Here is a 22,561-nt window from a genome sequence, read left to right on the forward strand (position 1 = left end):
CCCTCCCTTCCCCCTAAACACTGGCTACCACTGATCTTTTTACCATCTTCATAGGTTTGCATTTTCCAAACATACTATTTGATAGTTGGAATCATACAGTATATTATGTTGCCTTTTCAGATGGCTTCTTTCAATTAGTAATTAGCATTCGAAGTTCTATGTCTTTTTGTGGCTTGACAGCTTGTGTCTTTTTAGCACTGAATTGTCTGGATGTACCACAGTTAATTTACCCATTCACCTTCTGAAGGACATCTTGGTTGCTTCCAAATTTTGGCAATTGTGAGTAGAGCAGTTACAAATATCTTTGTGCAGGCTTTTGTGTGGATATAAGTTTTCAGCTCATTTGGGTAAATACCCAGGAGTGTGATTGCTGGATCACAGGATTAAGAGTATGTTTAGTTTTGTAAGAAACTGCCAGACTGTCTTCCAAAGTGGCCATACCATTTTGTATTCCCACCAGTGAATGAGAGTTCCTATTGTGCCACATCCACACCAGCATTTGGTGTCACTGTTCTGGATTTCATTCACTCTAATAGGTGTGTAGTGGAATCTGATTGTTGTTCTAATCTGCATTTCCCTGATGACATATGTCTTAGTCCATTTGGGTTGCTGAAACAAAATGTCAGAGACCAAGAGACCTATTTACGTTTATCTCACAGTTCTGGAAACTGGGAAATCCAAGATCATGGCACTGGCAGTTTCAGTGTCTGATTAGAGCTCACTTTTTTGTTGATAGATAGCACCTTATAGCTGTAACTTCATCCGGTGGAAAGGACAGGAATCACTGTGGGTTCTCTTTTATAAGAGCACTAACTCTTTACATGAAGGCTCTACCTTCATGATCTAAGCACCTACCCAAGCGCCCACCTCTTAGGTCATACACTCGCTTAACTGCAAGGTAGCTAGGAGAAGACCGCCTCCCAGTGGCTTCTTTAATCATATAGAAGAGCCAAAACAAGTGATGACTGTCCACTAACCTATCACATAGGGTATTGATATGGGGGAGGGAAATGAAACCACTTTCTCTACGGAGAGGATTTTTTTTCAAATGTGACTTTTAATATTAATTTTAATTATTATATTCCTTAATGTTTCTATTGAGGATATACCCCATTGCTCCCCCTTACAGGTATAATTTTCCCCCTGGTATCATCAAAACTTCTGCAAACTCAGGTTTTTTTTTTTAAGATATGTTCTTATTCATTCCTTCATTTATGCATGCTATGCCAGGCCTTAGTTGTGGCAACCCCTGCCACAACTCGGGTCCCTTGCATTGGAATATCTGAGTCTTAGCCACTGAATCACCAGGGAAGAACCAAATCAGGGTTTTTAAAGTCATCCTTCTTTTTCTTGATTTTAGCAGGTGTCTCCCATCAAAATTCAATGAAGCACATGAATGAAAGTTTTCCAGAGGATTTCATTCTCATGGGCTTTACCAAATATCCATGGTTGGATGTTCCTCTCTTCTTTGCCCTCCTAACCTCCTACATGTTCACACTATTGGGAAACATTGCTATTATTCTGGTTTCTCAACTAGATTCCCAACTCCAAAGTCCTATGTATTTCTTCCTCACAAGCCTCTCCTTTCTGGACCTCTGTTTCACCACCACGACTGTACCCCAAATGCTCTTCAACTTAGGCGGACCCAACAAGAACATCACTTACATAGGCTGCATGACCCAGGCCTATGTATTTCACTGGCTAGGCTGCACTGAATGTGTTCTGCTTGGCACCATGGCCTTAGACCGCTATGTGGCTGTGTGTAAGCCTCTGAGATACCCTGTAATCATGAACCACAAACTCTGCCGGCAGCTCTCCAGCACTGCTTGGCTCATTGGCCTGGCCAATTCACTACTGCAGTCCACACTGACAGTCCAGCTGCCCCTGTGTGGGAACCAAGAACTGGACCACTTCTTTTGTGAACTGCCTGGTCTAATTAAGATGGCTTGTGTGGACACCACAGTCAACGAGCTTACTTTAGCAGTTGTGGCCACCTTCCTGATAATGGGTCCCCTCTCTATGATACTTATCTCTTACAGTTATATTGCACAAGCTGTATTTCGAATCCCTTCTGCTGATGGGAGACTTAAGGCCTTCAACACTTGTTCTTCGCACTTACTAGTGGTGTCTTTATTTTATGGCCCTGGCATCTACATCTATATGCAGCCTTCAGGGGACAGCCCTCAAGACCTTATCAAAGTTCTGACGCTGTTTTACTGTGTTATTACTCCCATGGCCAACCCATTCATCTACACCTTGAGGAACAAGGATGTTAAAGGAGCTTTGAGGAGACTTCTGAGGCGGGCCATTTTGTCCAAGAGAATATGATGCTTTATTCTGAATAGGAAAGCTCAACAATAACATGAAATATATCCTCCTGTAAATAGATGTTCCATCAAAATCATGCTCAAAAGTCAAGTCAAGAAAACCTTTGTGTGTTCTGTTTACCACTTCTGATACCAAACACGTTGGGTTTTTTCCCCACAATAACTGGTTCTTTGAAACCAACTGGATGTCCTACGGTTCAATTCTTTTTTTTGGTTGTGCTGGGTCTTCCTTGCTTAGTGCAGGCTTTCTCTAGCTGCGGCAAGTGGGGACTACTCTTTCTGGCTGCAGTGAGAGGTCTCCTCATTGCAGCGGCTTCTCTTGTTGTGGAGCACAGGATCCAGGGCGCATAGGCTTCAGTATGGGCTCCAGAGCCCAGGCTCATGAGCTGTGGTGCATGGACTCAGTTTCCCTGGACACGTGGGGTCCTCCTGGGCTAGTGATGGAACCAGTGTCCCTTTCATTGCACGGTGGACTCTTAAACCACTGAACCACCAGGAAGGTCCCCGCAATTTAATTCTGACACTACCCAGAGTTAGCATAGACCCCACAGATTAAGGGCTCAATTCCACAAAATTTTATTATTGGAGAGTAGGTTCTCATCTTGTTGCAGTAAGAATTCAGAGTTGAGACAGGGAAGCTAAGACAGCAAAGTGAGAATTTATTAAGCAATAGTACACTCTCAGGAAGGAGAGTGGGCAGGATCAGGTGAGCAGCTGCTCTGAGTTCCTTCAGCAAGCTGGTTATATGGAATGTGAAAATGACTGCACAGACAATATTCATTGAAGAGGCAGGGGTTTTGGGTCAAATCTCTTGATTTTCATCCCAGCTCTACCTTCCCCAGGGGAAGAGGGATTTTCACCCCTGTTTGGTCTTGAGCAGAAGTGTCATGGTGTCAGTGCATGATGTAGCCTTCTTTTCTGCAAGGCTAACTTTATTGTAATGAGGGCATAATGAGCAAAAGGTTACATTCAGAGACCAGAAATTCCCATCTATTGCAGCCTTTCTTTGCCTCTAGGACTCCTGTCGCCAAGATGGACCGTTTCCAGTCACCTGGCTCTTGCTCCCACCCCCTTTCTCAGCTCACATCTAGTTAACTACCTGCTCTCATACCTCCACTTCAGAAACCAATAACAAATTCAGGCCACCTGTACTTCTGACCAGTCAACTATAAAGTCAAGGGCTTCTACAACTCCCTCCTAAGATTTGATAATTTGCTAGAACAGCTCACAAAATTCAAGGAAACATTTTACATACTTTTACCAACTTATCTTGGGGCTGGAATAGCTCAGTTGAGAGAGTGTTAGACTGAAGATCTAAAGGTCCGTGGTTCAGTCCCGGGTTTTGGCAGAAAAAGCATCTTTTTTGGGCTTCCCAAGCAGCGCTAGTGGTAAAGAACCTGCCTGCCAGTGCAGGAGACCTAAGAGACATGGGTTCGATCCCTTGGAGGAGGACACAGCAACCCACTTCAGTATTCTTGCTTGGAGAATCCCATGGACAGAGGAGCCTGGAGGGCTATGGTCGATAGATCTCAAAGAGTCAGATGTGACTTAGCACACACGCACCAATTTATTATAAAAAATATAACTCAGGAATAGCGAAATTCAAGATATGCATAGGGTAAGATATGACAGGGAGGAGCGGTGGGCAGAGCATCCATTCACTTTCAGGGCATGCCTCCCCCACATCTCAGTGTGGTCACCAGTTAGGAAGCTCTCCAAACTTCATTGCTCAGTTAATCTTTATTCCAGGTGCCAATGGACACAGACAAAAAATTCGAGTTCTGTTATCTAATAAAAAGGAGCTACTTACTTAGTGGGCAATTAACAGCCTGCCTCAGTCCTACATAAAGTCATGGCATTTTGATTTCTAAAGTGCAGGTACTTACTCTTAATGAATGTGTGCTAAAAGATCAGTGAATAGATGGATGAATGAATGATAACAGGTGCAAGGAACAAAATGAGAACCCGGAGATACAGTGGTCTAGTGGTTACTAAGAGGGGAGGAATAGAATAAGGAGAAGGAAAAGAGGAAACTGGGGAATGAGAACTGATGAAACTCCTGAGTTGGAGTGTCCTTAAACTCACTAAACTTCAGTAATGACAATATTTTTCAGTAATAGTAATAATATTTAAAAGCCTTGAGGACAAATAATTTAAATCCATTTCTCAGTCTCTTCATCTGTAAAAATGGTTTGATTTAAAAAAATAAAAGCTATTGAAATATAGTATATATATTTTAAAAGTACACGAATCTTAGGTGTCCAGCTAAATGAAATTCCCGAAGTGAAATCACCCACACAACTACCACCAACATCAAAAAATAGAACATTACCAGTTCCTTAGAAGACCCCAGTTGTGCTCCCTCCCTAACTATTCCTTTCTTACTCCCTTTTGTGGCTTCTAACACAGAGATTTGTTTTCCCTGTTTTAAACTTTATATAAATGCAATCATGAAATATGCATCTTTTGTGTCTGGTTTCTTTCACTCATCATTACATTTTTGAAATTTATCACCATGGCTTGTAGCTGTAGTTCATTCACTTTCATCATTCATAGTATTCCATTTTATGAATAAACTTCCATTTTTGTACTCATCTTGCTGTTAATGGACTTTTGGGTTGCTTCTGGTTTAGAACTATAAAAATGCAGCTAAAGTGTCTTCAGATGTAAATATATATACATTGCTGGCAGCAATATAACTAAAAGTGAAACTCCTGCATCATAGAATATGCACACGTTCAACTTCAATAGGTATAACAAAGAATTTCCCAAAAATGGTGTTTCCAATTTACACTCTTATCAACAGTGTATGAAAATTTCCATTTCTGCATAATCCTCACCAACATTTGACACCATGAGTTCATTTTTAACAGGGATTTTAGCATTTAGTTTGTAGTTCTTTCAGTTCAGTTACTCAGTTGTGTCTGACTCTTTGCGACCCCACAGCACGCCAGGCCACCCTGTCCATCACCAACTCCCAGAGCTTACTCAAACTCATGTCCATTGAGTCAGTGATGCCATCCAACCTTCTCATCCTCTGTCATCCCCTTCTCCTCCTGCCCTCAATCTTTCCCAGCATCAGGGTCTTTTCCAATGAGTCTGTTCTTATGTGGCCAAAGTATTGGAGCTTCAGCTTCAGATTAGTCCTTTCAATGAATATTCAGGACTGATTTCCTTTAGGATTGACTGGTTGGATCTCCTTGCAGTCCAAGGGACTCTCAAGAGTCTTCTCCAACACCACAGTTCAAAAGCATCAATTCTTTGGCACTCAGCTTTCTTTATAGTCCAACTCTCACATCCATACATGACTACTGGATAAACCATAGCCTTGAATAGATGGACAAAGGTCCATCTAGTAATGTCTCTGCTTTTTAATATGCTGTCTAGTTTGGTCATAACTTTCCTTCCAAGGAGTAAGCGTCTTTTAATTTCATGGCTTCAATCACCATACGCAGTGATGTTAGAGCCCCCCAAAATAAAGTCAGCCACTGTTTCTGCATCTATTTGCCATGAAGTGGTGGGATCGGATGCCATGATCTTAGTTTTCTGAATGTTGAGCTTTTAAGCCAACTTTTTCACTCTCCTCTTTCACTTTCATCAAGAGGCTCTTTAGTTCTTCTTCACTTTCTGCCATAAGGGTGGTGTCATCTGCATTTCTGAGGTTATTGATATTTCTTCTGGCAAGATTGATTCCAGCTTGTGCTTCTTCCAGCCCAGCGTTTCTCATGATGTACTCTGCATAGAAATTAAATAAGCAGGGTGACAATATACAGCCTTGATGTACTCCTTTTCCTATTTGGAACCAGTCTGTTGTTCCATGTCCAGTTCTAACTGTTGCTTCCTGACCTGCATACAGTACCTAATGACCTATCAGATTGGCAATATTCCAAAGCCTGAAAACATACAATTAGGGAGGTTGCATGTGTGAGGCGAGCAGAAGTAACGCAGCTTAGATTAGGAGTAGGCCTTCCTACTTGGTAAGATTATCAGGCCACCTGGATACAACCAATTAGCTTTCGCTTAACACTGACGCAGTTTGCTAATTAGGACCAATTAGCTTTCACTTAACACTGACCGCAGTTTGCCAATTAGGAAATTAGGAACGGGGCGGAAACCCCCAGGAAAGTCCCGCCCGCGCGAAAGTTTTGACCAATGAAATTGCTTTGCAAACTTGTAACCAATCCGCTTAAACCAACGGCTTATGCTCACCCTATAAATTTGTGTAACAGCTTGGGCTCCGGGCTCTCTGGCCTGCACCACTGCGTTGGTTGCTGCGGAAAGCCCTGGCTCGAGTCAGTAATAAACTTCCCCTTTTTGCCAGTTGCATTGTCTTGGAAGCCTTCTCTCTTCCGGCTCGGGGATTCGGGCATCCGGCATAACAGCATGAAAGCAGGCACTATCTCACATTGCTGTTAAAAGTGCAAAATGATACAATCCTTACAAAGACACCTCCCTTCTCTCTTTCATTGTTTATTGCAGCATTATTTGTTAAAGTGAAATACTGGAAAGAATCCAAATACCCATCCCTAAAGATTGGTTAAAAAAACAATGGTGTGTGTTCTTCCCTGGTGACTTCCTTGGTGGCTCAGATGGTAAAGCGTCTGCTTACAATGTGGGAGACTCGGGTTCAATCCCTGGGTTGGGAAGATCTCCTGGAGAAGGAAATGGCAACCCACTCCAGTATTCTTGCCTGGAAAGTCCCATGAATGAGGAGCCTGTAGGCTACAGTCCATCGCAGAGAGTCGGACACGACTGAGTGACTTCACTTTCACTTTTCACTTTTCATCCCTAAAAGATTGGTTAAAAAAACAATGTTGTGTGTGCTTAGTCGTTCAGTCATGTCTGACTCTTTGCGATGGACTGTAGCCCACTAGGCTCCTTTTGTCCATGAGATTTTTCCCAGTCAAGAATACTGGAGTGGGTTGCCTTTTCCTTCTCCAGTGCAATGAAGTACTGTGTAACTAAAAGAAAAAGACTATTTCCACCAACAGATTTAGGATAATTTCCAGCTTATTCTTGGAGAAGGAAATGGCAACCCATTCCAGTAGTCTTGCTGGGAAAATCCCATGGACAGAAGAGCCTGGCAGGCTACGGTTCATGGGGTTGCAAAGAATTGGACATGACTGAAGCAACTGAGCATGCACATGCACCAGTTTATTAGAGTAAGACGCAAAAGAGCACATATAACATTATTTATAGATACAAAGGGGTAAAAGTTTGTTTTTGTACAAGAAAAGAAGGGAAGGGATGAGAGAAGGAAGTAGGAAGAAGGAAAGGATAAAACTAATAAAAATGGGGCAAGAGTATATATGGGATAAAAGAGTTAGGGATGGAAACAAAACTCTGAATGTATATTTTTATGTAATTTCAATTTTGAACTGTTTTGCATATCCTGAAAGGAGAAGGAAGAAAGGAAAGCAAATCTTGAAACTGAATAAAACAGAAACAAATGACTAACTGTATATCAAGTTTATAACATAACTACACAGAGAAAAGAATTCAAATAAATTATGTATACGTACTCTATCTCCCTTAATGGGATACAATTCAAGAATAAAGCAAGCAAAGAAATTTTGAACTGTACATAGTAGGTGTGTTATTGCTAATGATGTTGATATTTTAATTTTAAAAATTTAAAATATATATGTTGTAAGAGCAAATTGAGTGACTATATGGATGTTGTTGGGAACAGGGTTTTTTCCTGTGGAAGAAGGGAAGATCAAACGTGCAATGGTGAAAATGAAAAAGAAATCTGTGAAGTTGCATTTGAATTGAAAATATTTTATAAAATCCTTATCATATGTATGTTTTATTCCAGCCCTAAGGTCTAATGATGACTTTCCAGGTGGCAGCAGTGGTAAAGAATCCACCTGCCAATGCAGGAGATGTAAGAGACGCGGGTTAGATCCCTAGGTCAGAAGATCCCCTGGAGGAGGGCTGGGCAACCCACTCCAGTATTTTTGCCTGGAGAATCCCTATGGACAGAGGAGCCTGGCGGGCTATAGTCCATAGGGTCGCAAAAGAGTCGGACACCAGTGACGCGACTTAGCACGCACGCATGTGTTACTCAAAAAAAAAATTCTAATGATAGGGCCTAAAAACAATGGTCTATCCCAGTAGCAATGAGCTTATTATTCAAAATTCAGATCTTAGTTTCTGTATATCATTCCACGTTGAAAGGAACCACAGCTTCATATAGCAATGGCGGATTCCAGGTCTAAGGCAGGAAAATTATAAAATGAGCCTGGAATAGCTTGTGCTAGAAAATAAGGTGCACACAAAGCTTTCTTTGCAGGAAATAGTAATTGATAAATGTAGGCAGAATATGCCTTAGGTTTCTTGTCTGCTAAACGGATATAATTATGCCGAACCCACAGGACTGTTATGCAGAATAAGTGAGTTCGTATGCGTAAATGAGACAGTGCACAGAAAACCCTGTGTTGGACAGTTATTGTATTTCCCCACCCCTAGCCCCCTACGCCTAGCAGGGGATTCAGAGCGGCGACCACAGAGGTGTGAAAACCTCCGGGCTTACTAGAAGGAACACACCCTGAGAGCCGCGGTGTGACGCACTTCCGGCCTTTGTAGTTTATCATTATCCAGGCTGCGGTTGTCAAGGATTCAGAGGTGGTGCCTCGGCTGCCCGGTGAGCTTCGGAGTCGGGCTACCGCAGGGCCTTTGAAAAGTCTGGACTGTGCGCTGTGACTCTGGACTGGGTGTGGGGAGGAGGCAGCGGGTCTTCTTGGCCAGGGCTTGGCCGGAAAGGTGAGGGGCAGAGGAGGCTGCCCCGGAACCTGGAAGGGCCTTGTTAGTTGAAAGTCAGCGTCCGTGCCCCCACCCCCATCCCCTTCGTCTGTTCCTGAGCCCTTCAAACACTCGGTCCTAGCACCGGTGTCCTTCGGAACTCTCCTTCCCCGCATCCTAGGATAAGATTTAGGTTCCGATAGCCAGAATGGTTTGTATTTTCCCACGGCTGCCATCCTCTACTGGGGGCTTATTTTAAACAACGAGCATGATAGTTTTATAACATTGCCGCAGCCTCTTTTAGTCTGATTCACTCAAGAATGTATAGGCTCTTGCCAACTGTTGATTTTAAAAAAACAAAACACGAATATTTAAATGGAACTTATGTGTCCGCCAGCACTGTTCAAAGCACTTTTCCGATATTATCTTAGTTACTTCTCATAACTTTATGAGGTAGAGACTAGTAGTATGTTACTTCTCCCTCCCCCCACCTTTTTTTTTTTTTTTAAGGTCCAGGAAAAAAATGAAGTTGAGTAACTTGTCCCGGGTCCTACAGCTGGTAATGGGGTGTGGTCAGGATTTAGATCCAAGGAGTCTGACTTCAGAGTCCATTTTCTTAAACCCTTTGCCGTGCTAACTCAGCCCTTTTTTTCTGTATTAGCTTTATTGTAAGGGAAGTGAGTTCCCTTATTTGAATATGGTCCTACCCCTTTTGCGCCTTAGTAATCCTGAACTTCTAGTTAGAATTTAAGTTTAGAGAGAGAAATATACTTGAGGACGTGTACCGTCTGCAAACCTGATGAAACAGCCATTTCATTTGTGTGTGTACACCTGTTTTCCCACCCACCCAAAGCTGGTGTTGTGCTTTGATCAGTAGAAAAGATGACAGAGAAGAGGGAAATTGATCTTAGTGAAACTGAGTCGAGATTTGAAACACCATGTACCAGAATAGCACCAGGTGGCGCTAGTGACCCTGCCTGCCAATGCAGGTGACATTAGAGACGCGGGTTGGATCCCTGGGTTGAAAAGATGACCTGGAGGAGGGCATGGCAACCCACTCCAGCAGTCTTCCCTGGAGAACCCCATGGACAGAGGAACCTGGCAGGCTGCAATCCATAGGGTCGCAAACAGTCACACCCACTGAAGCGACTTAGCACCCACGCATATCAGAAATGGTTTTCTATTGGCAGAGCGCAAAGCTTCAGTTGCATTGTCTGTGAACAGAAAAACTTTGACTTGAAATCAAGATGAGTAGGTAGCAAATAGGAAAAAGATATTTTTCAGGGGCCTGAAAGGTTGATTAAACAAGTGGTTGTTTATTCCTTTGAACCCATTCTTGGTTAATTGAGTAATTTGTATCCCAAAATTTTCTCACCCTAGATCAAGCTCAGCAGACCTGGTTCATGCTACCATCATCTCGCCCCTAGATTATTACTTTAGCTTCTCTTCCTGCTCTGCTTTTCCCCATAGTCTTTTGTAGCAGCAGCCAGTTATGTTTTTATATTAAAACTGAGTAAAATTTTATCACCCCTCTTGCTTGAAACTTCCAGTAGCTTTCCTTGTCTCTTAGAGTACAAGGCAGAACCCTTATAATAGCTTTTCATGATCTTTTCCTAAGCTGATGTCATCTCCTGTTCCTGTCTTGTTTGCCTTCTCTATTCTAGCCACATTGGTTAACTCACTGTTCCTTGAAAAATGCATACATGTTCGTGCCTCCAAGAACTCACTGTTCTGGTGCATGCAACAGTCTTTCTCCAGATGGTCCCATGACTTGCTCCTCACTTCCTTCAGGTCTCTGCTCAAATAATAGTTTATCAACAAGGCCTTCCTTGACTAACCCACATAAAATAGAAACCTTTCTTCCCTCTTACTCTATCTTTTACATTTATTGTTCTGCACAGGATTTATCACTACTTGACATACATTTAATTATCACCTGGCCCCTCTGACCCTCTTTCGTCCTCCTGTCCCCTTCTTCCCCCTACATAGAGGAGAGACAGTGGTATAGTGATTGAGAATATGAATTCTAAAGGTAGGTTTACTTGATTTGAAGTGCACCCTCACCACTAACTACTTGTGACCCTTTGGGTGAATGACATAGACTCTTTATGCCTCAGTTTTCTCATTTGCAATATGGGGTTAATAATAGTACCTTACTTATGGTTGCTTTGTGGATTAATTGAGTTAATATATGTAAAGCATCTAAAATGGTGCCTGGTACATTAAAAGCACTGTAATTCCTTGAGGTGAAAACTATTTTTGTTTGTAGCCAGGAAGAGTACCTGGAATATGGTAGGCTCTGAGTAAATATTTGCTAAGTGAATGAATTGGTGTATGAAAAGTTCAACAGAAAAAGATAATGTGGTGGTCAGAGTGGTGGTGAGTTGAGGGAAAACATGAACTCAGGGATCCTATCTTTTGAGTAGAAACTGTCTCCACTCTTCCTGAGGTGGTCTATAGACGTCAAGCAAGCCAAAGATGTTAGAAATTTGTGAAGGGATAATGTTCACAGGTTACCCAGAAGAATGATGTCTCATACCACTGTGCTTTTTTTTTTCTTTGATGACTATAATCAATAATGACAATATGAATTTAACTTTTCTTTTAGTTGTAGTATGATCAATGTTCACTAACAACTTAAATAATCTATCCTTAGTTTTTTAAATTTTTTGATGCCTGCCAATACTTATGAATGATGTAGGTTTATTTTTATAGTAAATTACAGTAATTTTACTTAAAATTAGGACAAAAATGTTTAAAAAACTATAGGTCATGATCCCTATGTGAGTCATGTAATCTATATAGTGGGCTATGACCAGGGTTTTTTGTTTTTTCATTTTACAAAATAGGATTTTAAAAATAAGAGTACATATCACATAAGGTAAGTATACATGGTATTTTGTTAAAAAAAACAATTATTTCCATTTTTGTGTTTGTGTATATCACACATGCACAAGCATATACTCGTATGCACATATATATGTGTTCTGGGTCATGATATAAAATGTTTCTTCCTAAAGGTCCTGGTCAAAAAAGTTTGAAAGCCTGTGCCTAAAAATGGTGCTTGGAAATCACTAGGTCACATAATTAATTATTTTTCTTTCAGAAAACTGCCTTAATTAATTACTGTCCTGATTAAGATTGTTCATAAGGTTAAGTGGTCATAGACATTTGTCTCTGTTTTAAAAAAATATTTATATTTATTTCCCTGTGCCGGGTCTTAGTTTCAGCATACATGATCTTTGACCTTTGTTGCAGCATGCAGGATCTTTAGATGTGTCATGTAGGATCTAGTTTTCCAACCAGGAATCAAACCCAGGCCCCATGCACTGGGAATGTGGAGTCTTAGTCACTGGATCACCACTGGAAATTCCACCACTGGAAATTCTGACATTTGTCTCTTTATTAGCACTTATTTTACATACAGTTGCCCACTCTCCATCCTTGAGGAACTTCAAAGAGAAACAGTTTCCAAGGAATTAGAAGGCAAGAAAGAGCTAAAATTCTGTATTTTAAAAATATTAAAACTAATATTTCCTTCATTTTACTATCTATGAGCCAAGACCACTCCAGTTGACTACTTTCTGATTCTTTTGCCATTGTGTTTGAATCACTAGGATATTCATTTTATCTTTCAATAAATTTATAAGAAAAAATATTTGAAAATTTTATAAGAAAAATAGTAATAGTGGTAATTACCTTTTTTAAAAAGATTATTTATTTGTGGCTGCTCTGGGTCTTCACTGCTGCATGCAGGCTTTCTCTAGCAGTGAGTGAGGGGGCTGGTCTGTAGCTGTGGTGCTCAAGCTTCTCGGTTCTATAGTTTCTCTTTTTTGCAGAGAAATGGGCTTCAGTAGTTGTGGCTCTTGGGCTCCATAGTTGTTGCTCATGGGCTCTAGAGCACAGGCTCAGTAGTTGTGGCCCATGGGCTTAGTTGCTGCACAGAATGTGGGATCTTTCTGGATCCTGGATTGAAACTATGTCCCCTGCACTGGCAGGCAAATTCTTTGCCTTTGAACCACCAGAGAAGCCCCACAGTCGTGGTAATTTATAATACTTTAGAGTTTACCAAACTGCCTGCTTCTTTGTGCTCTTTATCTGTGCTCTTATTTAATTTCTATATCAACCTAGAAAGGTAAACAAGGTTGGCTTTAGATTAAGTAGACTAAAGCGCAAAAGGTAAAGCCCAAGACTGTGGAGGGGGTACCTGGGGATCAGTCTCAATTCCAGGTTTCCCTGCTCCAAGCAGACATCTCTTTCCTCCAGACCTAACCTGCTTCAAGGGATTCAGCTTATTTTCCCCAGGCACATTTTTTTGTTGTTGTTCCTCATTCTATTTATTTATCTTCTTTACTTTCCCTCCCTACTCCTTTTTCTTTCCTTTTCCTTGATTCTTAGTGTCTTCTGTGACATCTTGGAACCAAAGTGTGTGTTTATCTCCATTCAACTAAAAACTACTTGAGTCTAGTATCTTGCCATTCAAATGGAAACCCAGTATATTCAAACTGATTTATTTGAGCTGATTCATTCAGGATGATCAAACAGTCCCTTCAATAAAACTCAGGGAGGGGGCGTTGTTTTGGTTTTGTTTTCCTTCTTATATTACGGTCACCAGTATTTGCATAATCATTATTATTATTAATCATGCATTCATGTTCTTCATTTGAGTTACTGGTTTGGGTATAAATACTTCCAGTGCCTACCAGCAAAAAGGATTTTCTTCATTTTTTTTCCTGCAAATTATTTTTTAGATTTTGGGATTTCCAGAAGAAAAAATCAAGAGGGAATTATCAAGATTAGATTCTTTTTCTGAATAGCCACAGCCTTGGCCCTTCAGACTCCAGAGATGCACAAGGGACTTCTAGCAGTGAAAGTAAAAGAGGAAAAGGGTGACCACGTAAGAATGGTCCAAGAATCTGGCCTGTCAAGAGATAACCCTCATACCAGAGAGATCTTTCGTAGACGCTTCAGACAATTCTGCTACCAGGAGACACCGGGGCCCCGAGAGGCTCTTCGAAGACTCCAGGAGCTCTGCCATCAGTGGCTGAGACCAGAGATGCACACCAAAGAGCAGATCCTGGAGCTGCTGGTGCTGGAGCAGTTCCTAACCATCCTGCCCGAGGAGCTCCAGGCCTGGGTGAGAGAGCACCGCCCAGTGAGTGGAGAAGAGGCGGTAATTGTGCTGGAGGATTTGGAGAGAGAGCTGGATGAACCAAGAGAGCAGGTGGGAAGAAGGGAGAACAAGGATTTGTGCTTGTATGGTTAAAGCATGGGGTTTCAGTGCAATAAGAGGAAGAGGAGGAAAAGATGGATTTTTTTATACCTGATTTGATCTGTAATAGACTCTTTAATCTCTCCACCTTTTCTCTTTGCCAGTTTCTTGAGCCATCTTTTCCTATCCATTGATCCTGAGAAGGCCTTGCAGTGTCTTCTCTGATATTTGGTTCCCAATTGTCCTTAATTTTTGCCAGGTCCCAGCCCGTGGTCATGAACAAAAGGAGCTTGTGAAGGAGAAAGCAGCTCTAGGAACAGCCCAGGAGTCATCAGGCAGCCAGCTCCAAACCTTGGAAGAGTGGCCTCAGTGGAACCTGCGAGGGGTGTGCCCAATTCAGGAGATTGGTGAGGATTAGAATTTGCTCAGGAAGCCTAAGTCATTCCCTGAATGGTCATCAATTCAGTGCATTCACTTGGTGTCTGCTGTGGGCCAGGCACTGTGCTGGGTACTGGAGAAACAGTGATGAGCAAGGTAGATGTGGTCCTTGCCCTTAGGGAGTTTACAGTCTGGTGGGAGAGGTAGACAATAAACAGGCAGTTGTGATACAGGGCATCTTCTCACTGAAGCCCAGGTATAATTGTTAAGAGTGGGAAAGTAAATAGAAAACATGGTTGCTTGTCCCCTTCTACCCACTCTCCTGATCAGTATTTTTCTTTCTTTGGAAACACAACATTCATGTAATCCATTTATTATTTCAGACAGTGAGACTGGAACTTGGAATGTGGAGCTAGCCCCAAAGAGGGAGCTGTCTAAAGAAAAGAAATCGCTTGTGGAGGCATCTGAAAAACTGAATGGTGATACTATTCCAGTGCCTGAATATGGAGAGACCTGTGACCATGAAGGTAGATTGGAGAGGCAACGGGGAAGCTCTTCAGTGGAAAGACCCTATATCTGTAGTGAATGTGGGAAAAGCTTCACCCAGAATTCCATCCTTATCGAGCACCAGAGAACGCACACGGGCGAGAAACCCTATGAGTGTGATGAGTGTGGGCGGGCCTTCAGCCAGCGGTCAGGCCTGTTCCAGCACCAGAGACTCCACACTGGGGAGAAGCGCTACCAGTGCAGCGTTTGTGGCAAAGCCTTTAGCCAGAACGCTGGGCTTTTTCATCATCTCAGGATCCACACGGGGGAAAAGCCTTACCAGTGCAATCAGTGCAGTAAGAGCTTTAGTCGACGTTCTGTCCTCATTAAGCATCAGAGAATTCACACTGGAGAAAGACCTTATAAATGTGATGAATGTGGCAAGAACTTCATCTACCATTGCAACCTCATCCAGCATCGGAAAGTCCACCCCATGGCTGAATCCACCTAGCTCCTTGGAACAGGTAGGGCAACTTTCCTGATGCCAGACCACTGGGCAAGGAAGCCAGGGTCCTGGTTCTTACTTTGTCCCTGAGAGAACAATAGTATTAATAATTTAATACTCTAGTGATAGGAAGCTTCAGAGAAAGTCCATGAAAATGTCCTGATTTTTATGCTGAAAGAAGCATAATATCTTAAATACAACTGTCAAAGTCTTTTTGGTCAGTGACATCCATAACTTTGCAACACTGACTATTATTGCATTGATTTCATAATTTCACACATATCTGTCCAAAAAGTTTTCTAGATATGCTTCAGGAAAACTTTATCCTAGTTTTTTAAAGTTTTTAAGTCTTAAAAATTATATGCAACCTGAATACAAAAAGTCAAAGGTTAATTTAAAGTCAAATTAATTTAAAAATAATTTCAGTAAAATCTATAATGTAAACTATTAGATTAGATTCTATTTGCATAAGATAGGAAAATTTGCCTTTAACCTACAAAAGGGGGCACTTGGATCTTTCCATATGCAAAAGCTTCTCCCTATAGAGGTTTAGTAACTCAGCCTTCAGTTAAAAACCAAGAAATTGATGCAACCATATATTATTACTAGCTTAGTGTCTACTCATAACAAATATTGCTCATGATTTTAAATTTTACAAAGACTAAGATACTTAGCTTAAAAATCTGATATCTCAATTAAGATCTTTGTTGTGAAAATAGGCCTATTTTCCTATTTTTTCTGTGTATTTTTCCTGTGGCTTTTGAGCATTTGGGGGTTTTTCTTTATTTAGCCTTTTGTTAAGGAAAATTTCAGACATATACAGAAGTAGAGAGAAAAGTATGATCAGTCTTCCACGCTGATTGCTTTTTCTAGCCTCCATGCTTCTCAGTGCTATTTATTGATTATTACTAAAGTCATACATTAAGAAACTCCTTTCCCTTAACACTGAGTGTTACAAAGCTTTATACTAAGGCCAGGAAACAAAGAAGTGGAAAATCTGTGGTGATAACAATCTGGATTGGAATATCATATATACATGCAGGTAACTTAAGAGTAATAGAACACAATAAGGGACCTGAGAGTCATTTCTGCATGCCCTTATTTAACAGATACGGATACAGAAGCTCTAGAATGACTGTGTAACATCACACAGCTAGTTACTGCAGCTGGAACTAGAACCCTCTCTCCTTAGTGCAGTGCTCTTTCTGCTAAGCCATTGGAAGCACTGTATTGCCATAGGGAACTTAGAGCACTTACGAGGCATTACAATTTTGCTTTTTAGCTCCACAAACCTGCCCATTTATTTGTTTCAATAGATGCACAGCCTATTTAATTTACAGTGGAGTTCCAAGAAAGAGTCTTCCCACTTATATCTCATTTGAGGCATTTTATTTATTTTTGTAATGAGTGATTATTTTTAACTTTAAATTTTAATTTACTTAGAGGAAGTTTTTAAAAAAGATAATTCATTCTGCACCTGGTTCTGATATCAAAACAACATTAAAAAAGGTCCCTATCTTTCCCCTTGTAGGTAGTCATTTAACTAGTTTCTTATTACTTTTCAGGGTTTCTTTATGTAAATACAAAAAAGTATGAATATATAATTTTATTCCCTTGATTATGCGGAATGATAGTATACTATTCACACCCTTCTACATCTTGTTGTTTTCATGAAACAGTATAATCTTTAGATATTTCTGTCTTATAACAGAAAGCTTCCTTATTCTGTTTACCAGTTGGTGATATATCATTTGTTGGTGATCCATAGTTCAACGTACTCCTACAGATGAAAAATTGCTACTTCAAAATGTTATATATTGTTTTATTCTTTTCCCTAGTTTGGTCCAAGTCAAACTCTTTCTGTTTAAAAGCTAACAACCTCCACATGAGCTAGAAAACAGGATTTGGATGACAAGAATTGTATGTAATGCTTATGTGGAGAAATGAAGTGATAGGTGATGTTTTTGATTTCATGTATTTTGTTCTGTTATATATTCTTAGACCTAACATTTCAAACTGTTAATGTCACTACCTGTGACTAATTGTAGGTATTATCAACACTCTTAGAAGAAAAAAAACCTTAAATTTCCTCAAGAGTATGTAGTTTATTGTGTCTTGAGGTTTAAATTATATCCAATAGAAATACATAGGGATTTTGGGATGAAGTTAAAGAAAATATAGTAGGATAAGTTTGCAATAAAATCAACTTCTCAAGTTAAATATATACTCCATATAGTGATATAATAGGCTTCCCAGGTGGCTCAGTGGTAAAGAATCCACAGAGCTATTGCAGGAGCCACAGGAAATGTGGGTTCGATCCCTGGATGAGGAAGTGGCAACCCACTCCAGTATTCGTGCTTTGATAATCCCATGGACACAGGAGCTACAGTCCATGGGACTGCAAAGAGTTGGACACGACTAAGCAATTGAGCACATAGTGATATAGTATATATACTATTATAATCTGAGTTCATAAGTATTTTAAATGCTTCTCCAATATGCTGAAGCAGCATGTTTGGATAATTCAATTATTTCAGCTTTTAAAAGATTTAAAATATGAACAGATTAGGATTTTAGAGGAAGTATTTCTAATGAACTGAGTTTTTACATTTGCAATTGAAGGTTGAATGTTTGATCTGTTCTGTGCTTGTTTTTTTGTTTTGTTTTGTTTATAGCTTTTCAAGAATTCTTAATTTTCTCAACAGCTGGTAAAGTACCAAGAAACAAAATATGTTATATATGCTGTAGAGACAGATGTACTTTTAGAATGCAATGATGGTTCACACAATTAAAATGGCTTACAGTTCACCAAACTAACTTTCCTTGTTTTCTGATACTGATTGTACTAATTCTCTTATGCTGATTCTTTTATCTAGGATCCACATTCCTCATTATTTGAGAAATAATATTTGACTTAACCTGTAGACAGTGAGGTCGAAAAGAGTTGGACATGACTTAGCGGCTGAGCATGGACACAGTCAATGGCATGAAGACCTTGGCTGTTGCTGGGATTATTCCAGTCTTCCAGGCCAGAAGTTCTTAGTTGTCTCTTTACATTTCTAAACTTCCCTCACTTCTCTCTTTTCCCACCCTGGCTCCTTTTATTCAGCCTATGAAGTCTCTAGTGTTGAACTCGTTTCAAGTGTTCCCTGGACCAGTATCCATCACTCCCTGTGCCCTTGAAAAGTCCAATCTGAAAGAGATTTTTGGTTTTATGTTTGAGCAAGGTGTAAGAAATTCAGTTTTATGATTGAGCAAGGTATAAGAAATATTGATTCAAATCCAATTAAATAGGCTTATTGGTTCTTGAAGGATAGTCCAGCACCCCTTTGAGCAGTTAGGACAGTGGACACTATATCAAGAAATGGCTTAGTGGGATGTCCTTGGTGGTCCAGTGGTTGACTCTGCTTCCACTGCAGGGGGCATGGTTTGGTCTCTGGTCAGGGAACTAGGATCCTGCATGCCTTAGGTGCAACCAAAAAAAAAAAGAGGAAGAAATGGCTAAGTATCTTGCAACTAAAACCTACCTAGAGTTGTAGATAGAGCCCTGAGGATTCTCTTTCACTGTAAATTTGAGTTGAAGGTTAGGACTCTAGGAGAATCAAGATGCTGTCCATATTTTTTATATTTGGAAATGACTCCTATTTTCTGTATCTGACAATGCTTTCCTTTAAAAAAAGTAACTTATAGTAGAAGATTTTTTTATATTTTCCTAGTAAGACAAAAGTTATTTCTGAGGAGATTCTAAATAAAAGTATGCCTAAAGTCAAAATTTTATAAAATAAGATGATTTTCTGTTTTAGAATTTTGAAATATAAAATATATGCCAATATATGTGGGTCATTGGTTAAATGTTGAATTAATAATTGAGAGAAATGTAGATTCTTTGCAGAGGGAGATGGAGGATAGAGGAAAGTATTTTTGGCCGAAGGATAGGGTGAGGCAAGACCCCAATTTTAAGACATGTTCAAGAGGCAAGGGGTTTCCAGTTTGTCTGGGTCACAGAGTTCCTACAGGGAAGTGCAGGTGTGGGAGACTGTAGGTGGGGGCCAGATTGAGAGGGCCTTGAACACTTTTCTAATGCATTGAGTCTTTGTTTGATAGGCAGTGTAGAATCATCAAAGGTATAGTAGGAGCTTTTCCGTATATAGTCAGAGAAAGCATACATGCATGCAAGTCGCTTCAGTTGTGTCCAACTCTTTGCGACCCCATGAACCATAGTCCACCAGGCTCCTCTGTCCGTGGGATTCTCCAGGCAAGAATACTGGAGTGGGTTTCCATTCTCTGATTCTCCTATTCCAAGAATCAAAAAATACTGAGATTTAAAAAGAAATTTTGGAGTTTAGCTCATGTCATACCTACATGAGAAAAGTGAAACCTGAGTGGTTAAGTAGTTATGGTGATCTGTTTTTTAATCACATTTTAAAAGTTTTGAACAAAGATCATTGTGAATTATATGTAGTTTCATGAACTCTTAGACTTGGAGCCCTGAGATACATTTTAGGCATCAGCAAAAAACAGATGAAAAGAGGAAAAAGGATGACTTTGCAAAATGTGAGAATATAAAAAGGAATCAGAAGGCAAAATCAGACACTAAAACTGGCTAACGATGGTGTCCAAAGAGAAAAAAGAGATGCAGAGACATCTCTACCAAGTGATGTTCTTCATCTTCACAGTACGTATTAGAAATCCCTCCATCTCAGTTGTTTCAAGTGTCTTAGGTACTGGTGTCTCAAGCAGTGGTAATCTCTGCCTTTGGTTCTCATTTATTTTAATACTGCCCATAAAAAGGAGAACTGGGAGAAGAACACAGTCTGTAAATTACCCTGTGATGTTTTTAGGTCTCTGGACCCACGGTGTCTCAAGCAGTGGTAATCTCTGCCTTTGGTTCTCATTTATTTTAATACTGTCCATAAAAAGGAGAACTGGGAGAAGAACACAGTCTGTAAATTACCCTGTGATGTTTTTAGGTCTCTGGACCCACATTCATATTTCCATGCTAGCTACCTTAGCTCTATGATGAAGCCATTGTTTCTTGGTGTCTGCCTGTGTTAGAATCACCTGGGTTGTTTGAAGTGCAGTTGCCCGGCCCCACCCCAGGCCGACAAAATCAGTGGTTAGGTTACTCAGAGAGACTCAATTATTCAAAGAATTAAAACAGTGGAGGGCAAGCCGTCCTCTGCCGGCTTTGTTGCCGCTCTTTCCGTAGGCGGATGTTGATTATTGCTTCAGACCCTGGGAACCGAGTAAAGGTAACTGACAGTTGGTATCTTAAGAGACTCTTCGGGAGAGCGATCCTAAGGGCTGGAAGCTGAGAGGACCCGGTGCTAAGGGAACCTAGGGCTGCGCAGCATCCGGTGAGAGTGGCCAGGTGTCCTCATTGGGGTAGAAAGATACAAGCCCAGATTGAGTGGCTCCTGGACACCAGAGGTTACAAACGAACCCTCGTCGACTTGCCTGCCTGAGCGATTAGGAGGAAACCTCTGAGCAAACACCTTGAGAGCTCAGTGGTAAAGAATCCGCCCACAATGCGGGAGACGTGGATTCGATCCCCGGGTTGGGAAGATCCCTTGTAGAAGGGAAAGGCTACCCACTGCAGTACTCTGGCCTGGAGAATTTCATGGACAGTCCATGGGGTCGCAAAGAGTCGGACACGACTGAGCGGCTTTCACTTTCACTTTCTGAGCTCGCAAAGTCGGGTCAGTTGCCAGACTAACCGCCAAAATGACAGGTCCTCCAAGTTTCCTAGAGAGGCGCTGAGGGACCAATGGAGATGCGTTTGAGAGTTGTGACGTATTTCCAGTTCCTGGTGTGAGCTGTGGCTTAAATACCCCTTTCGTTCGCTGAGTCCGGACTGTAGCTGGGATTAGGTGGAAACCTGGTTCATCCCGAGGCTGGATGCTCCATTTGTGGTTTAGTCGCCAAGTCGTGTCCGACTCTTTTTGAGACCCCACGGACTGCAGCGCGCCGGACTCCCCTGTCTGGGATTTCCCAGGCAAGAATACTGGAGTGGGTTGCCATTTACTTCTGCAGAGATCTTGGGGCTGGAGTGGGGGTTTGTCCTGTTTTCCTAGGCCTGGCTTGGGTTCCTCTCCCTTGCCTTACATAGATTCCTCAGGAACCGACTCTTCCATGTCGGCGCTTCTGTACGTTTCGGAGATGCAGAGAACTAAACACAAACTTGGTACAGGACGGGGTCTGTGCGGACTGTCTGGTTTTCGAAGGAGATACAGATTTACTAGCGGGGAAACTCCTCCAGTGTCCATCGTTTGACGGACCCTTAAAGCTAAAAGATGGTTTCTTGTAACTTTCGTGAACTTAACTGAGCAGTTTCCCAGTTTTCATGAAAATCTCTTATAGTAATGGTCATGATTACATATTTGTAGAGGTTTAGTTCTAAAAAAACAAAAAAAGTATAACGTGATCCTCACAGTTTTGCAAAGCAAAGGGAAGTGCTCGTGCATTTCTGTGGCTAAGAAAGCAGATTCAAAAGTGTGGCCGGGGAAGTAGAGGAGGGTGGCAGCTCATTACTGTCAGGTAGATGCAGAAGTCCAAGTTTCTACTTGATTGCCATTTAGGTTCTCCTTACTGTTGGGTAGGGGTAGAAATTCTGACTTCCACGTGGTCACCACAGACACTGTGTGGGCGCTGATGAGTGATTGCTGAATGGTGGTAAAAATCCAGACTCCACTGGCCCTTTTCTGACGTTGCCTTCGTGTCACCGTTCCCTACTTACCCTACCACAGTAGTTTCAGGGAAAACCAGCTAAAACCTAAGGTTTAATTAAGATCCAGTCTCATAACACAATACAAAATAGCAATAAAAAATCCGAAATACTAAGAACCAGGAAGATCGCAAACGGAATGAAGAGAGATGCCAACACCAAGCTAATAGAGATTTTAGAATTAA

At 41.1% G+C, this 22,561-nt stretch overlaps 2 protein-coding genes across 3 annotated transcripts in view; both read left to right on the top strand.

Moving 5' to 3' along the window:
• Positions 1–15,658, top strand: part of ZSCAN23 (zinc finger and SCAN domain containing 23) — a 33,752-nt gene extending 18,094 nt beyond the window's left edge. The window contains exons 1-4 of one of the 2 annotated variants that reach the window (XM_043449703.1): positions 8,931–8,973; positions 13,823–14,295; positions 14,543–14,690; positions 15,045–15,658. In XM_043449703.1, the coding sequence (XP_043305638.1) occupies positions 13,918–14,295; positions 14,543–14,690; positions 15,045–15,658 (1,140 nt within the window). In that variant the 5' untranslated portion in view covers positions 8,931–8,973; positions 13,823–13,917. Of the gene's footprint in view, positions 1–8,930; positions 8,974–13,822; positions 14,296–14,542; positions 14,691–15,044 lie in introns of those variants that run through there. The other variant, XM_043449702.1, reaches the window with a different exon arrangement.
• On the top strand, positions 1,384–2,328 carry LOC122429414 (olfactory receptor 2B11-like). The gene has a single exon (XM_043449710.1). The coding sequence runs from the start codon at positions 1,384–1,386 to the stop codon at positions 2,326–2,328; it is 945 nt and encodes a 314-aa protein (XP_043305645.1).
• Positions 15,659–22,561: the final 6,903 nt, after the last annotated feature.

This window comes from Cervus canadensis, chromosome 28 (assembly GCF_019320065.1).
Source record: "Cervus canadensis isolate Bull #8, Minnesota chromosome 28, ASM1932006v1, whole genome shotgun sequence".
In the NCBI taxonomy this organism is placed as follows: Eukaryota; Metazoa; Chordata; class Mammalia; order Artiodactyla; family Cervidae; genus Cervus; species Cervus canadensis.

Excerpts from the sequence above, each read along its gene's own strand:
- LOC122429414 (XM_043449710.1), top strand. The coding sequence starts at position 1,384 with ATGAAGCACATGAATGAAAGTTTTCCAGAGGATTTCATTCTCATGGGC.